Source organism: Nuphar pumila, chromosome 16 (assembly GCF_984573655.1).
Source record: "Nuphar pumila chromosome 16, dmNupPumi1.hap1.1, whole genome shotgun sequence".
Taxonomy (NCBI): domain Eukaryota; kingdom Viridiplantae; phylum Streptophyta; class Magnoliopsida; order Nymphaeales; family Nymphaeaceae; genus Nuphar; species Nuphar pumila.
The window spans coordinates 64200132-64219456 of NC_143264.1; the positions used below are offsets into that span (position 1 = coordinate 64200132).

Genomic DNA, 19325 nt, shown 5'->3' on the forward strand with positions numbered 1-19325 from the left:
ACTTGATTGTGCCATCTTCGTAGAAGATTGGTTGGGGAGATGGTTGCCTATATAAGGCCTCATAAGGTGTCATTCCGATCGAAGAATGAAAAGAAATGTTGTAGCACCATTCGGCCCATGGTAAAAACTCGACCCAAGTGTTTTGCTTCTCACTTGTGAAGCACCTCAAGTATGTCTCAAGGGCTCTATTAACCACTTCGATCTACCCATCGGTTTGAGGATGACTCATTGTACTGTAACACATTTTGGTACCCATTAGAGTAAAGTATTCCTTCCAAAACCCACTCAAAAAGATCAGATCTCTAACATAGATGATGGTTTTTGGCATTCCATACAACTTGGACACATTCTGAAAAAGTTCGTGCTACCAGTTGAACTGAGTAAGTACTTGGCAATGCCATGAAGTGGGCAAACTTTGTGAGTCTATTCGCTACCACAAAGATTACTTCTTTCTTTCGAGAAGGAAGATTCTCAATAAAGTTCATACTTATGTCAGTCCATGCGTGTGTAGGGATTGGTACAGGTTGAAGCAATTCAGGAGGCTGAATGCCTTCATATTTATTAGCTTGGCATACTTGACAATCCCTTACATATTTTTTAATATCTTGCTTCATGTTAGGCCAATATAGTTCTGACTTAACTCTTTGCCAAGTCTTGTGAATTCCCTCATGACCTCCTTTGGAAGTATGAAAGTGTCCAAATGTTTTCTTAAGAATAGATGAGTTGTTTGGCAACACAAACTTGTTTTCATAGTATTATAACTTGTCTCCCTTAACCGAATAATAAGGGTGACTATTAGGGTCTTCATGCAATTCCCTAATAGTTTGTTGAATCCATTTGACTTCATTTTGAATGTGATTCATTCTTTATCCAAGTTGGTAAGTGACCTTCGAAATGATCATGAGAGAATCCTCTCTTAGTCTTTTAGCCAAAGTATTAGCCACTATATGTTCCTCCCCTTTCTTGTATTGTATTTCATAATCACAGCCCAATAGGTTGATTAACCTTTTATTTTGAAATGGTGTTGGAAGTAGCCCCTTTGAATCTTGTGAGACATTCTCATAGGTAATCAAGAGTGTGATTGAGTTGGATGGTGTCACACTCAACATTGTTGTGTGAGTAGCTGTATATAGGTTAAGAGTTTCTTCCCCATCAACTTCCTCTTGACTTGGAGTCTTGTTGGCTTTTAGAACCATGGATTTCTCGACATTGATGAAAGGCATTTTCGTCTTTGAGAAATCCCAAATCACGCTCCTCAAGGACCTCAACCAACACATTCTCAACACGATGTCTGCCCCATGTATCGAAATAACAAATAGATTAAGAGTGAATTGTGACCCTTGTAAACTTAGCTCCACATCCGTGCAAAGATGTCTACACCATCTCCTACCATAAAATCAAATTGTGGATGCGAATGTGGGTTATACTTAAGTCTTGCACTAGATCTTCTCTCAAAAAATTGTGAGTAGATCTCATATCAATTAGGACCTCTAGTTTCTTTTCTGAGATTGTGCCAAACACCCTCATAGAATTGGACATGACTTTACTTCCCAATGCATAACACTATCCACTTATTTCTTGGATAAATTTGGATTCCTCTAAGTCAATTTCTTCCTCTTCACCCGAATCTTCATCAAATTCATCTTCTATGACAATGAGACATTTAAGTGCCTTTATCTTGCACTTATGTCCTACTCTCCATTCTTCCTTGCACACAAATCCAAGTCTCTTGCTCTTTAGTTCTTTTAGTTGAGCTTGAGAGAGTCGTTCAATTCTTATATTTGGGTTGTCCTGAAACTTCACCCCCTTGTTAGGCATAAGCTCTGCATATTGCTTGACCCCAGAATTGAGAATTGAAAAATTCTTGCAAACTCCTCCTATTCTCTTTAACTTTTTCTCAATGGCCCTCGCTTGCATATAGCATTCCTCAAGCGAGTGAGGGTTTTGAGCTGGCAACTCATTGCGTATGTCATCTCTTAAGCCCTCAATAAAAGAACTCAGAAAAACATAATCATTTCAAGCTTTGCACAAGGAACAAAGATCCTCAAATTGTGCTTGATAATCTTGGACTGACCTCGTTTGGCGTAATTGCTTCATTTTCACTCCATGCTTTGTGTAAGTTGTAAGTCCAAGTAGGCTGACCATGCTTTTAGTCATACCACCTAAACCATCGCAATGCCTCACCTTTCATGTTCATAATCACACATCGCACTTAGTGCTCGTGGCCCACATTATGACTTATAAACCCAGTCCAAGGGTTCCTTGCCTGAAAATATAGGAAATTGAACCTTCATTGATCTTGACAAAGTCGGTGCACAATCATACATTTCATTCGGCCCATACATGTAGTCCACACCATAAAGAGTTTGTCCATGAACTGCACTTGGACCTCTCTCATCATAAGCATCACAAGTTTGAGCATTGGGCTCAATGTCATCACCAGACTTATTAGATCCTGAGTGCTGGTCATGATCAACATAAAATGGCTTGGCAGGTGTCGACACACCCTGCACTGCAGAAAATTGTGTGTGCTTGCCAGGCAAGTAAACATTTGGCGCAGAGCTATGCTGTGCATATGCTGTTTGCATCCAACTAAATTGCACATTCATGTACTGATGTTGCTGTGAATAGGAGATTCCAGGTGCGCATGGAGGATAACATGCAAACTGCTGAGATTGAACTCGCGCACACATAGCGCACATGTGCAGGCGCATCATAGGCGTTGGCGCTTGCACGTTATGTGCAAGCACCTTGCACTCAGCCACTTGGATGCCATGCACACACATAGCGCACATGTGCGAGGTTGCGGTGCTCTGTGCACCAGCTCGAGTTCAGCCTCCTAAACCAACTGTTTGCCTTTCACCTTCAGCTTATTTAGCAGCTGTGCAAGCTGCTCTTGCACGTTTGAAATCTGCACTTCAATGCCGCTCATCCGACTATCAACCAATGTAACTTTTTCTTCCAGCTTGTTGACACGAACAAAACCATCTTCGAAGCTTTCTTAAAAACGCATCTTCAACTGCTCCATTGCATCATCCTTCCTTGGAGTTGCCTTAGGCGGCATGTCCGCTCTGATACCACTCATCGCGCTCCTATACTTGTGCCTCCCAGGTTCACACGCCACAGTAGGACTTTGGTTAGCTCACAACTCTAAAATCAACACACAACAGGTTGACGCAGGTAGGTGTGATTGCTGTGCAGTGTGGCAGTAGCGGGAACAGACGCTGATGATCTAAACGCACAGGCAGTGCGCAGGTGACTGCAGTGCACGCAGGCACCTCTGCAAGATGTTGCGCACGCAGGTGCGAGAATGCCTCAGCGCAAACACGATAATGCCTTAGCCCACGTAGGAGCAGGAATGCCTCAACGCACGTAGGCACGAGAATGCCTTAGTGTACGCAGGCACAGTTCCTGATGAGGCACGCACAAGCGCACCGGGCAGATATCGCACGCGAAGGTGCAATGAGATGAACTAGTGCGTGCAGACGCACATATACTTCATCTGCAGATAAGTGCACACACAGGCACCAGATCTGAGCTAAGACGACTTCACTCCAGCTTGATCACAGTAAAGCGCAAGCAGTGCGGTGCTGCGCACGAGTTCAGCAAGACGCCCGCTGTGGTAGATCACGTCCGATATGCATAAAAATACAAGAAGAATGCACAAATGATGTGTTAAGAAAAATGAATGTAAGAGTGTGTGACAGCACTCATTTGAACTACAAACAAGACAATCTAGAGCAGTTCGTTCTAAGGTCTGTTGAAGCTTTGGATCAAATGAAGTGCACGGTCGGAGGATTCCACAATCGACTTGGAGAGGATCATAGATGTACCCAGGCTCGAACTCGTCTACATTGATGAGATCTAAGCTCGTTGAGCTAGATCAATCTAAGTCTAAACTAACTCTAAGCTACTTAGAAACTAATTCTCACAAAAAGGATTCAATTCTTCAATTTCATATATCTGAAAAATACAAAGACAGCCTATTTATAGGCTTGCATCACTTGCTTTGGGCGGCCCATGATTCAAGTCCCCTTGGCCACAATCTTTTGCGTGCAGTTGGGACTACGTGGGCTGTGGTGAGCTGGCAAGCTGGCGGGCAGTGGGTGTGCGGTCCTCAGCGTGCGGCTAGTTTGTGCGCTTGTGCTCCTCGGCAGCTGGGTGTGCATTGGCTGGATCGCATCACAGTAGCCCTGAACTTTGTACAGTTTACATGCATACAAATGGAGAGAGAGAGAGCTCTAAGAAATGGGCCACTTTGTTCATTGAATTGCAACATAGGAGAACCAGAACCCGCCTGTGCCATCTTCAGTCTCCAGCTAGTGCTTCATCCAGAATTGGTTATCGTTTGCAGTACTAACCATTTTTTTTAAAGACATCAGACACTAAGGGACAACACGTTCTGACTTGATCAGTCTTGAACCAAAACGCAGGCTGGTGTAGGACAGTGTTAGAAGTCAGAAAGCAGGTTCTGCAACAAGTAAAAGTTCTATACAAGTATGACCATCTTCTCAATGCATCAGCCTGCCAAAAACATAGGAAATTAATCAAAAGGCCGACTAAAGCAAATATAAGACGGGCAAGTCCATCCCCCGAACATATGAACATATTGAAATTCCAGGAAAGTTTTTATGTCCCATTCCCCAGGAAGTAAGTTTCATAACAGAGCACAATTTTGTGGGACTGATGTTGAACATAAAGCCATCAACATGAAACACATTCTCTCTCAAGAAAAAAAAACATGCAAACACATTCAACTCGTTCAGAAAAATTGGGGAACTTCTGGACATCTTATGCATCAGAAACATAATTCAGAAAACACAAGTTGAATTATGAAAAAAGGAAAAGATGGCATCAGAAAAGGTATACCAAGTGAAGATTACTACTAACCTATGTCAACAATTCATGTACCACATAGTTTGTGCCTGCAACAAAAATGAGTCCTTGTACTTTCTGCCACTCCCTACATAGATGCCACTTCGAATCCAATCTTCACGTTGTATCCACGCATCACGTCCATAGTCAAGGACTCCGAGAATCTAAGAAATTAGCAAAGTTAATATACAGAATATATCAACACCGAAGCCAATAATGATAGACTAACTGTTGAAAAAAGCAGCAAGCACAGGTTGCATCAGAAGCCAATAGTGATTCTGATGCTTGGCATTGCAGTAGAGACTCATTAATGTCAACAGATAATTGAAAAAAAATCTTCTAAATTTTGTTAATGTTTTGCTTTGTTATGGGTGTCAACTTGGAAAATGTGTTTAAAGGAAAACCTTTGACTCATGCCTGCAGTACCAGCACCTAATGACACAATAAAGGATAGAGAAATAGTACAAGAAGAATAAGAAGGCAGCTGTGGATTCTGATGGGGGAGCTCACCAAGTGTAGGGCATCCCCTCGTTACTATTTATAACAATTTTTATTACAACCCTAATCAAGGTTTTCACTTTAGGGTGTAATCTTCCTTTATAGGACACCCATGTCACAATAGGGACATCATTCTTAATAAATACACGTTTATACAAACTACATAAATGCCATGGTTATAACCGAAATGACCAAGATACTCCATTGTCCTAGATATCCTTCTAACATTAGATACATCTTTTATACTAATAAAAGGATGTATGTTCTCGAATTAGTTAATATATATGTGTTGAGCCAAGATCTAAATAATCCTAGATAGATTCTTTTGTGTTATTTTCTTGATAAATAAATCTAAGTTTTTAAGATCATAAAATTCAAAAATTAAATTGGAAACCTCTTCACAAGTTTTCCATAATTGCCTTGCAGATAATGGAATTAGACTGACAAGTTTTGTCTTCATAATACATGACAAAATGGAGAGGCGAAAAAGAGCCATAGCACTATTGAAGTTGGTCTAGCTTTTACATATGATAGTGGAGACTAAAACTTTTGCAGATAGAAACCGCTTATACCAATTTTATAAACTTTTACTTATTGATGTCTTGAATGAAAAAGCACCACATGAGGTGCTCATCAGAAACACTTGATTGCCAGATTTAAGTTCTGGACGGTTGTATTGTGCAAATTGAATAGTAGAAAAAGAAAGGACTTTGGTGCTAAATACAAACCTTTTGTTATTTGTATATATCCAGACAGGTACAACGATTATAGATGTTTTTTGCCAAAAACGGAAAAAAGTACCAACTTTTAGTCATGTAACATTTTAATGTGTAATTTGTCCTCCTAAATGATATGATGTAAAAGATAAATAGTGAACTTGAGATGAGATCAAAGAAACCAAGCCATTCTCTTTAAAACCTAGTTTTTTAAAACTTGGTTATCAGAAAACCTACTTTAAAACTTGGCTTTTGAAAGACTGTAATAACCGGGTTTTGCTGTTTGGATGACAGTAACACAGTAGTTCTCTAAAAATTATGATTTAGTAATTTGATTTTATAAGTTTTTTCAAATTAATTTATAACTATTAATTTTGCAGTGATTTTGGTGGGCTAAACAGGGGCCTGCTGTAGGACACGGCTTGGCCTGTTAATTACATTATATATAGGGGTAACATTTAGTAATGAGCTGGAAATCAAATGCGCAGCTCGTGTTGACCTAATCCGACCTCATGGATGGATTTAGCATGGTCCAAATGCTAGGAACAGGGTTTTGGATCATGTGTTTTCGACGAAAAAACATGATTTTATGAGACAAGAAAATATTGCACATTGTGGGCCATTGATTTCTTAAGGCTAAAAAAAAATTGTGCTTATGTATCATAATCAGACGATTCAAAAACCAATTCCCACTAACCAAAACATGTAGATCGCATCTGTAAAGTTAGTTTCATAAAAAACAACACAAAAAATGAAATAAAAAACTCATTCGAACGTCATGGCGACCCGAGCAGAATGTATCCCCATATATATATATATATATATATATATATATATATATATAGTAGGTGGTAGCTGGCATTAGGGTTTGTTACTAAGCAGCCAGAAACTGGCTGCAGCACTAACATTCTCATTGGCAGCATGATCATATTGGTTTCTTGAACATCATATTGTTCCTAGCTCATAAATATTGCATAAAATTCATCTTTTGGATTGCTGAGCCCCTTATCAATCTGAAAATCTGCAACATTAGCATAGCTTGGAGAACTTATGAAAAATGGCTCTCTAGTATGATGATTTTTCTACACTACCCAGCTGTTTGTGTTACCAGTTTCCTATAACAGCCAATTAGGAAGACCACAAAATTATACCACTCAAAGAAACATGTCCAAGGGTTGAATAAGATAGCTGGACCAGTTAAGGTTACACTATTCTAATTGAGGAAGCATGAGAATGATTACATTGAGTCAACCCTAGCTTGAATATCTAAAATAAAAAAGAATACATTCAGATGTTATTGTAATGAAATGTAAGCCTTCAACAAAAGCACAAATGCTCACAAGTGTCTATTAAAGACACATTAACCACAACCCGCAAAAGAACACAAATGAGAAGGCCCAAGAGTAAAAAAATAATCTTTATTTAATTCACATAAAATGCTTAAAAAACATTGATACAATGAGAGGGGAATGACCCCTATTTATACACATTAGAGGGAGGAAGAAATGGGCTTTGAAGGGACTCAAATAGAGTCGTTGGAGTTAGTCCAATGGCTCTTAAACTAGTCAACAACAATGTGTTGACTAGTTTAAGTCTAGTTCAAAATGAACTAGACAAACTAAAAAGAGAAAAATAAATAATATATATATATATATATATATATATATTCTTCTTTATGTATTTATATAAAAAATACCTGATAGGGGTATTTTGGTAATTTTACTGTATATTTTATTTTTTGTATTCTTTTTTTTTTCCTTTGTATTGGGACCATTATGGGCCCCACCCTTATAGTCGCTGGGGCTCCCCAACAACTATAATGGGAGCCCCAATGGCCCCCTCTCAATGACTCCCTTTCTTCTATAAATTGAGGGGTTCTCCCTCATGTAATGTAGCTTTGCGCTCTCTTTTTCACTCATCAATAATATTTTTCTTTGCCTTTTGCCATTTGTCCCTTAGTGGGTTTTGTGTATTGTGCACATTATGTGCTTGTGCTAATTGGCTCTTTGTTAAACTCTTTTTAAGAGTTCTCTTATATTTGTATTTCCGCATTCTTCATTATATGGTATCAAAGCCAATCGGGTTATTTGTAATCTTGGAAGTCTTTTAAAGACTCTTGTAAGCTTTTTTTCATTTCTACCTTTTTTCGTCATCATGGATCATGACACAAGAGTGGATCTCTCCTTCAAGCTCAATGGATCAAATTATTTAATGTGGGCATCGGCGATGGAGAATCACCTTCGAGGAAAGAAACTATAGGGCTTCATGATGGGGACCACTCTTGAACCGACATTGAAGCTCACCAAGATCGAAGGTGGTGTGGAAAAGGCTCTTGATGGTGAGGATCGCATTAAAGCAATCAATGAGCATCAAAGTAAGGTAAAAGATTGGGAAAGTAACCATGCCAAAATATTGGTGTGGTTCATGAATAATGTTGACATAAGGATTTGTGCCAACATTGCTAAATTTAGAAGAGCCAATGAAGCTTGGTTCTTTCTTAAGGGTATATATACCCAAAAGGATCTAGCTAGACAATTTTTTTGTCAAGAAAAGATTAGATCTACTAAACAAGGGGACATGAGTGTCTGAGATTATTTTAGTGCTTTATCTCCCTTTTGGGATGAACTTGCTCTTCTTGAGCCCAAGTGAGTGGCTCCGGAAGATATTGAATTAAGAAGAGAACAAATTGAAAATGAGCATTTCTTTCAATTTCTTCACGGTCTTAGACCGGAATTTGAGCAAGTAAGGGCATCCCTTCTCATATAAACAAAGCCTTACCTATTGAAGATGTCCTTGCCGAGTATGCCAAGAGGAAACACATCTTGGTATGACTCATAAAAGTGATGAGATCTTGGCCGTTACTAGGCCGATATCCAATATTAAGTCCTATAGGCCTCCCCACTTTGCCAAGAATAATGGCTTTAGAAAGGGTATTATTTGTCACTATTGTAATGAACTGGGTCATATCAAACCGGTTTGTCATAAGCTTAAAGAAAAAGTGGTCGCGGTTGAAAATGTTCAAAATAAAGAAGTGACCAACAATGGAGGAGACATTAAAGACACTCTAAATCAAATCTCAGAGGCACTTCAACATCTTAAGTGTTCCTCTGTTAAAATACATGTACTCGTACACACACACACACACACACACACACACACACACACACACACATATATATATATATATATATGTGTGTGTGTGTGTGTGCGCGCGCAATACCCGATAGGAGTATTTATGTCATTTTACATCATTACATAGTTGTTTTTAGAAAACAACTATTTATTTTCAGTTTATTTTATTTTTTGTTGTTTATTTCACGCATGTGGGGGTCCCACATAGAGCTGTTGGGGGCTCCAACGGTCACAAATGTGACCGTTGGGGGCTCCTAATGTCTCTATGGGGAGCCCCCTTTTGGCCTCTCTTGGTGGACCTCTAGTTTGTACGCGATAGTGCTTGTCCATTATTGGACTTTGTGAACGCTTGTGCATTCTTGGGTTACACTTCCACCTATTTTTTTACATGGTATCAGAGCTTGGTCTCTAGAAGAATAGCTCGTGTGTTGCTTCATCACGGAGGTCACCTCAAAAAGTGTGCCACTCAAAGTTTGGATTCAAAGAAAGAATTTACCTGGTATGTATCACATACTTTTTAAAAGGTGTCTCTTGTGTTATTTATCTCATGCATTATGCATGAGAAAACACTTATTTTCTTGATTATTATATATATATATATAATTATATATATGGATACTTTTGCTATTTTCTTTGTATTCGCTACTTTAAATATTCATGGTATGCATTTGAAAATGTATCTAAAATATAGTAGCCTCTTGCTAAATATGTTAAAAATGAATAGCTCTTTAAAAAAATTATTAAATCTTGTGCGTAAGCATATCTCCATAAAATATTTGTTTTAATTATGCATATTGTTATAGAAATTATATTTTACAAGAATATATGGTTTTGCTTTAAATCTTAAAGATTACGCTTTTCATATTGCTAATTTCCTCGTTATATGCATTTGGTTTTATCATAATAATTATTGGTAATCATTATGAATTTTATGATTTCTTTAAAATTTTAAGAAATTTGTAAGTACATCTTGCGTCATCATGTTTTCCTTTAATATCATGGATATCTTTGTGAAAATCTCTACAAAAAGAGATTGTGTGTAACACCACAATACAAGAAATACAAAGAGTGCACAAAGGCACAAAGGAGAACACTCACAAGTGCACGAAGGCACGGATACACATGCACAACAGCATGAAACAAAATGAACTTCAATTCATAAGTTCCCAAGAGGGGCTTTACAATATTGCATATGCACTCACAAAAAAGAATGTGTTTACAAGGGCCACTAAGGCCTATTTATAATGCAAAAAGAAGCCACAGGTGCAGCTCAATATGACTGTTGGAGCTGCACCCAACGGTCACATTTGTGACTGTTGGGGCAGCTCCAAGAGCTATATGGAGCTGTCCCTTTCACAACAGTCAAAAAGAAAAAAAAGTGTAAAAAGCAAAAGTAAATAAAAAAAGAAAAAGTAAAAATGTTAGCTCATTAGGGTGGCTGACACCTATTGAGTAAAAGGACTGAAATACCCCTGATGGGTATTTCAGTTTACAATTAAAAGAGACATAATATTTTAACACTCCCCCTCAAACTTAGGGTGTCACGACCAAAAGTTTGCCAAGAAGGAAGTTAAATCTTGGAGAACACAGCGCCTTAGTGAAGAAGTCTGCCAGTTGATATTCTGATGTAACATAAAGAAGGTCAATGGTTTTTCTTAAATATTCTTCACGAACATAGTGGCAGTCCATCTCGATATGCTTCGTGCGCTCATGAAATGTGTGATTTTTGGCAATGTAGATTGAACTTTTATTATCACAACATAATTTTGTGGGCCCTTGAACTTGAATATTCATATCTTCCAACAAGTTGCGAATCCAAACAATCTCCATGGTAGTAGATGCCATGGCTCTATACTCAGCTTCGGTGGATGAAAGCGATACTTTTTGCTGCTTCTTGCATCTCCAAGAGATTAATGATTCATCTAAAAAAATACAGAAACCAGTGGTGGAGTGACGGTTATTTGTGTCACTTCCCCAATCAGAGTCAGTATAAGCAATTAAACTTAATTCAGACGTAGAAGATAGAAATACTCCCTTGTTTACTGTACCCTTTATGTATCTGATGATGCGAAGGATGGCGCTCATATGGACTGTAGTAGATGCATGTTGAAATTGACTAGCAACATGTACTGCATGAGAAATATCAGGCCTGGTAATGCTGAGATACGTTAGGGATCCAACCAGTTGCCGGTAAGGTGTGGGATCTTTTAAGAGAATCACATCATCAATCTTCATCTTCGAACCTACTATTTCAGGAGTTTCGCAGACCTTGTCATCTGTGATTCCTGATCTATCAAGAATCTCACAAGCAAGTTTAGTTTGAGATAAAAAATAGCCTCTCTGAGAATAGGCAACCTCAATTCCCAAAAAATATGTCAGAAATCAAGTCTGACATTTCAAATTTTGAAGTCAAAATAGATTTAATGCTCTTGATTCCTTTGATATCATCACCTGTTATTAACATATCATCAACATATAACAATAATATAACAATCCCTACATCAGATTTCTTAACAAACAATGCAGTGTCAGTATAGCATGAAGTGAAACCATTTTCAGTCATTACATTGTTAAACCTATCGTGCCAAGCCTTGGGTGCTTGTTTCAGTCCATAAAGAGCTTTACGAAGACGAAGAACTTTATTTTTAGGGATTTTCATACCAGGTGGAGCATCCATGTAAACTTCTTCATTAAGATCTCCATTTAAAAAGGCATTTTTGACATCCATTTGGTAAATATTCCATTTTCGAATTGAAGCAATGGTGATAAGACATCTGACAGTAACCATACGAGCTACTGGAGCAAATGTCTCTTCATAGTCAATCCCATATTCTTGACTGTACCCTTTAGCTACAAGACGAGCCTTATACCTTTCAAGAGAACCATCACTCTTAGTCTTGACCTTGAACACCCATCGACATCCTATAGTTTTCTTGCCATTGGGAAGAGATTGAAATTCCCAAGTGTTAGCTTTCTTAAGAGCTTTGAGTTCACTCTCCATGGCTTCTCTCCATTCAGTACATTGTTTGGCTTCTCCAAAATTTTTTGGTTCAAAATAAGAGTGAATGGCACTCAAACAAGCTCGATATTTAGGAGAGAAAGAATCAAAAGATACAAATCTAGAGGGAGTCCTTCTAGTTCTTTCAGTTCTCCTAGGATGAGAATCATGAGTGGAAATAGTCTCACTAGGTTCACTATATAGTTCAATAGCACTCCTAAAGGTGCTTCTATCTCTATGCGAATAAGTGATGGGTTCTCTAGATACATTTTCTTCTTGAGGGGTAGAAGGGTTAGAGTTATTGTTGATCACAACCATTTCATTTTCACTATTATATGTTGATTCATCATCACTAGAGATATCATCATCCTTAGATAAAAGGTCAAAAAGAAAGGAGTAATCGGCATTTTCTAAATGAGATTCATTTTTTTCAAAACCACTATCATTTTCCAAAAAAGTTACATTCCTTGAAACATATAATTTATCATTCTTAGAGTCATAACATCGAAATCCTTTTTGAGTTTCCGAATAGCCAAGGAAAGCACAAGGAATGGCTTTTGGTGAGAGTTTATCATTTTTATCGGTAAGAACAAAGCACTTACAACCAAAAACTCTCAACCTATTATAATCAGGTTCTTTTTCATATAGAATCTCAAAGGGAGAAATTTTATCTAAATTTTTGGATGGAAGTCGGTTGATAAGATAGACGGAAGCAAGAGCCGCTTCGGCCCAAAAATTTTTAGGAATATTTTGGGAAATGAGAAGGGTTCTAGTGGTTTCAATGATATGCCTATGCTTTCTTTCGGCCAAACCATTTTGTTGTGGGGTCTTAGGACACGATCTTTGATGGACAATGCCACAATCCTCAAGATATTTCTTAAACTCATTAGAGAGATATTCACCTCCGGAATCGGTCCTAAATATCTTTAAATTACTATTAAATTGATTTTTAATCATCATATATGTTTTAAAACATGAAAAAACTTCATGCTTATGTTTGAGAAAATGTATCCAACAATATCGTGAGAAATCATCTACAAAAATCACATAGTAAGCAAAACCACCTTTGGATATGACAGGTGCCGGTCCCCAAACATCCGAGTGAATAATTTCAAAAGGTTTAGTACTAAACATAGTTCTTGGTTCAAAAGGTATACTTCTCATTTTTCCAAGAATACAATCATTACAAGATAAAGTATTTTTACAAAGATCTTTAACAAAATGTAGATAGGATAACTTGGTAATGTTGGGATGACCAAGTCTCTTGTGCCAAACATTTATGTCTTTATGTTGGGCCACATTACAAAAGGTGTTTTTAGGATTTGAAGAAAGTCCACATAGTACAAGTCTCCTTTCCTAGAGCCTTCCCCAAAAGAGGATAAAAGAGGATAGGAGAGAAGATCTTAATAGTAAAGACATAAACTGACAAGTGGAGTGGAGAAGCCATAGAGCTTCGTCAAAAGCAATTAGAAGAAGACCGATTCTTCAATTTTTTGAATGGGCTAAGGCCCGAGTTTGAACAAATAAGATCTCTCCTATCCTCTTTTACCTCTCCTTCTAGGTGGACTTGTACTATGTGAGCCTTCTCCAAACAACCTTGCTCTGATACCATGTGAAAATCTCTACAAAAAGAGATTGTGTGTAACACCACAATACAAGAAATACAAAAAGTGCACAAAGGAGAACACTCACAAGTGCACGAAGGCACGGATACACATGCACAACAGCATGAAACAAAATGAACTTCAATTCATAAGTTCCCAAGAGGGGCTTTACAATATTGCATATGCACTCACAAAAAAGAATGTGTTTACAAGGGCCACTAAGGCCTATTTATAATGCAAAAAGAAGCCACAGGTGCAGCTCAATATGACTGTTGGAGCTGCACCCAACGGTCACATTTGTGACTGTTGGGGCAGCTCCAACAGCTATATGGAGTTGTCCCTTTCACAACAGTCAAAAAGAAAAAAAAGTGTAAAAAGCAAAAGTAAATAAAAAAAGAAAAAGTAAAAATGTTAGCTCATTAGGGTGGCTGACACCTATTGAGTAAAAGGACTGAAATACCCCTGATGGGTATTTCAGTTTACAGTTAAAAGAGACATAATATTTTAACAATCTTTGCATACTCATATGATTTCAATGATTCTTTCATTTTTTCCTTCAATAATATTCTTCTTTTTCTTTTTAGCATTTAACTCTTAGTAGGTTTTTTTGTGTATTTTGCATTTATGTGCTTGTGAGATTTGGTTATTTATGAAATCCTCTTGTGTTATCCCTTGTAATTTGTATTTCCAATGGCTAACTTTAAGATGTTCTTCTCATGATGTAAAACTAACTCTTTGAAAAACATTCTTGATTGATTATGCTTAAGAATGATCTTCAGTATTTGTGATTTGACTTTTATATAGAAAGTAAATCTTGTATTAGATGCTTTGAATGCATTTTTGGTATAATTTCATAGCTTCTATATAACCCATGTGGCTATGAGTTATTAGATCATCTTATTGCTTCAAGTATTCATGATTGATAGTAATTATGTCTACTTTTGAGATTGTAAGAGGTTCTTCTAAAAACTTTATATGTATTATTTTCTTAATATGTTACATGTTTCGTTTGTCTCATAGTAGATTTTTTATTTAAAAGAATTCCTTTTAAAGACAATATGTTCTTGTCTTCTCTTTAAAATTATTAGATCTTTTGAATATAACGTGCTCTAGTGCATCTACTCCTTGATTGGAATTGATTATGTTAAGCATGACTCATGTTTATTCAAAAGGTTGTCATGAGACATTGTTATGCATATGATTGCACTTTTTCTAAGATTGGTCATCTACCATTATTGGTTTTTGTTTCAATTTGAATTTATCTTTTCATATCGGTTCCTTTTATGAACTCACCTATTTGGAAAATGATTTTCGTGAGTGTTCATTGCCTTTTTTATGACATTTATGTTGTCCATCACAGATTTTTATATGATGCATCAATCTTCTTGGCCTTATTATTGTTGAATCAGAGATGTTTGTTGGGGTGAGTTGTGTGCACCTCGTTTTATATCATTTTAGTTTGTCAACTTGTAGTTTGACTCTAACTGACAGTTATAGAATCTCGGATTGAGAGTGTATTGGATCACTCATTTGTTTTTTGGCCATTGTTTTTATTATGAATGCTTTTAATTATGTGTATCTGTGATGGATATCTAATTTTTTGAAACCATGATGTTTTGAAATATGGTCAAAATTGATATTTCTTAATTGCATTAGTGTTTCCATTACAAGCTTTCTTACCTAGATTGTCTTTTCCTTTTTATGCCTCTTATCTAAGTGTCACTATATGTAGACAAGAGATGTTGATTCACACCTCCGTGTGTGATTTTTAACCCATTGTTGGCTGTGTACTCTTGCTCTAGTAGTTAATACACTTGTTTTAAGTGTCATTATATGTAGACAAGAGATGTTGATTCACACCTTCATATGTGGTTTTTTAGCCCATGGTTGACTTTGTACTCTTGCTTTAGTAGCTGAAACACTTGATTTTGAGTGTCACTATATGTAGACAAGAGACATTTGTTCACACTTTTGTATGTGATTTTTAGCCCTTTGTTGGCTTTGTGCTCTTGTTCTAGTCACTAATACATTCATTTCAAGTATCATTATATGTAGACAAGAGGTGTTTTTATACACCGTGTGTGTTTTTGGCCCTTTAGTGGCATATTGTTTATGCTCTTGATCTAGTCGCTGATACACTGGATATTTGAGGTTTGGAGGATTAGGAGGTGATTGCTTGTAATGGTTAAACCGATGCTCTAATTTACTCATTCAAATGGTTGAGAATTTTTTCAAAATTGTCTAACTCTTCTCTTCTACGAGAAATGATTGATTGAAATAATTTCATGCGTCTTGCATTGCATATTAAAGTTTGCAAAATATCACTTCTTGATATTTGTGAGAATGTAATTTTTCACAAATTGGTGTAGATTTACAAATTTCATTTCTCCTTATATAAGTTTTTTAATCTCTCTTTACAAAATACCATTTCTTGATATTTGTGGGATCTTTTAAATTTGTCATCTTCCGCAAATTGGTTTTGACTTGCTTATGTCATTCCCTTTGTCATGTGAGATTTTTTAATTCTTTAATGAATCTATTAAAAATCTTTACTACTCGTTCCTTCCGTGTATGGAAAAATATTTATCGATAAAAATTCATGCATATATATATATATATGTATATTTGGTCCTCTATACTTAAAATCACTCTAGGATGGGTGAGTGAATTATGCTTTTAATTGATTATTGTGTCCACATTGTGGTATGCATAAATTTAATTAACTCATCTTTGATAAAAGTTGTTATCTTTTGATTTGTTGTTTCATGTGCATGATTCACATAATTGCACGCATAAAGTTCATTATCTCTTTCTAAAGATTTTGAGTCCTCTAAATAAAGATTCTATATTATTTGTGCATTTGTGATCTATTGAATGTGTTGTGCACACTTGTTCCAAGTGTTCTTGTGCCCTTGTGTACACTTCACATTGAGAACTTAGTGTTCTTGTGCATATAGTCTCTTTGAAGACTTCCTTACATTTGTACTCCTTTGTGAGTATTTCATTGTGGCTTCATGTACTTAGCATATTTGTGATTCTTGTGGGTTAACCAAGTCATCTTTGGACTTGATTTTATTGGAGATATTTTCACATTAAAGTCATTTTTTGAACTTGATGTTCTTTTAGTCTTGAAGACATTCTCACATGGTGCATATTCAATGCTTCTTTAGCATTTTTGTCATAAATAAATATTTACTTATTTTTTGTGCTCTTCCACTTTTACCCTTTTATGGGTTTTGTTTAAAGTGTTTCTAATAGACACTCTTTTGAGAGGTTTGTATGTTTTTTTTAGAAGACCACCATTTTATTTAAGATAATTTTTATGCATAAGTGTTTATCTCTTCTTAATGAATCATATGTCCTTTAAATAATCAAATCTTCTTATAATCAATGTTATGGTTTCTTGAAAAATAAGTTTATTATGATTTAATTTCATCATTGAGGGATGCTCCTCTTGTCTTTCTTAATATTTAATGATTCAAAAAGTTATTACTATTTTGTTTAAACCATGTTATTCTTGCTTTACAATATATTGTTGTTAAAAAATTTTGCAACTCTTGGGCTAGAATATATTTTTTTTTTGTTCGTGGAGTCTTTTTTTGGTTTGTTCTTTCTATGCAGGATCTTTAAGATGTGATACCTTTGATACATCATGGAGATAACCAATGAAGGCTTTTTTGAAGACTTATATTTGCAAGAATTTTCTAAGATGTTATAAAGATGGAGATTTCCCTTAAAGACTTGGACTTCTTCCCAAGATTTTTTTGTTTGTATTTTCAAACTTTCGGGATAATTTTTCGCGTAAAGTTTGAGGGGGGTGTTAAAATACACACACACATGTGTGTGTGTGTGTGCAATACCCGATAGGGGTATTTATGTCATTTTACATAGTTACATAGAAAACAACTATTAATTTTTTCATTTTATTTTATTTTTTGTATTTTTATTTTTTTGTTGTTTATTTCACGCATGTGGGGGTCCCACATAGAGCCGTTGGGGGCTCCCAACGTCTCTATGGGGAGCCCCCTTTTGGCCTCTCCTTTTTTGACCTCTCTTGGTGTATAAATAGGGGTTGCTCCCCTTGTATTCGTTATGCCTTTCAAGGCTCTCTTCAATAAAGATTCCATTATTTTTATGTTTGTGTAGCCTTTTTAGGCTTTTATATTGTCCCTTTGTGGACATCTTGTTTGTACGCCATAGTGCTTGTCCATTATTGAACTTTGTGAATGCCTGTGCATTCTTGGGTTACACTTCCGCCTATTTCTTTACATCCTTTACTTCGGGTGTCGCCATCGCAACCTCCTCATCTCCTCCAGGTATGTGGATTTTGGACTTCGATACTTCTTTTCACATGACACCACATAGAAATATCCTTTCTAATGTCTATTCCACCCCCATAACATCTTATGTTTCAACGGCCGATGGGACTTCTTTGAAAATTGAAAACATTAGAACACTTTATTTAAAACATTCTCAAGATTTTTTTGTTCCAAAAGTAAGGATGGTTCCAAAAATCATCTTAAACTTATTTTCGGTATCTCAAATTACCGATCAAGGTTGCAAAGTATCTTTCTCACCTAAAGATTGCACCGTGCATGATCTCTAATCAGGGAAGCTGATTAGGCAAGGCCATAGGAGGGGCGATCTATATTTTATGAATTTTTTGACTCTTTCATCCAAGTCATTTTGTAATTTTGTAAATGTCAAAAGTATAGCTGTTTGGCACAAAAGACTTGGCCATCCGAATTTTTCAAAGATGTCTCTTTTCTCCTTTTTGGGAAATTCTTGTAACGAGAAAGTTATGACTTGTAAAGATTTTATCTTTGGTAAATTAAAAGCCACTCAATTTTCACAACGAAGTTTTGTCTCTACACAGCCGTTTGAATTGATTCATTCCGATGTTTGGGGTCCTTCTCCTATCATGTCTAAGGGAGGTTTTTCATATTATGTAATTTTTGTGGATGATTTCACTAGATACACATGGATCTTCTTTCTAAATTGAAAATCCGATGTATTTTTCGTCTTTAAAGATTTTCATGCAATGATTAAAAATCATTTTCTAAGTAATTTATCTATTCTAAGACCGGATTCAGGAGGAGAATATATGTCAAATGAATTTCAAACTTATTTACGACAAAATGAAATTTATCAACAAAGATCTTGTCCTAACACACCACAACAAAATGGTCTTGCGAAAAGAAAACTGAAAAAGGTGAATAGTGTTTCGGGTCTGGATCCTGTACCAGACCCGAATTCACTCATGTATTAGCCCAGGCCCGAGTTCATTCATGTATAAGCCTGTTTTTTATTTATATCCGGGTTCGGATATTACACCAGACCCGACCCGACCCACTCTGTACACTTAAGTGAATTAATACAGGCATTAGGTCACGATTTCTGTATGAAAAAATCGTGACAGCCGCAATCGATCTCTCTCTCTCTCTTCGGTTGAAGAAAGAGTTTTTTGTTATTTCTTGCACCATCACGAAATCAATGATTCAT

General features: G+C 36.4%; 1 protein-coding gene across 2 annotated transcripts in view; it reads right to left on the minus strand.

Moving 5' to 3' along the window:
* Window positions 1–3660: 3660 nt before the first annotated feature.
* The window catches only part of ARP9 (actin-related protein 9), a 158301-nt gene continuing 142636 nt past the window's right edge, over window positions 3661–19325 (minus strand). For both annotated transcript variants that reach the window (XM_089990857.1, XM_089990858.1), the window contains exons 20-21: window positions 4891–5039; window positions 3661–4524 (exon numbers count right to left, since the gene is read on the minus strand). In XM_089990857.1, coding sequence (XP_089846983.1) covers window positions 4896–5039 — 144 coding nt within the window. In that variant the 3' untranslated portion in view covers window positions 3661–4524; window positions 4891–4895. The remainder of the gene's footprint in view (window positions 4525–4890; window positions 5040–19325) is intronic.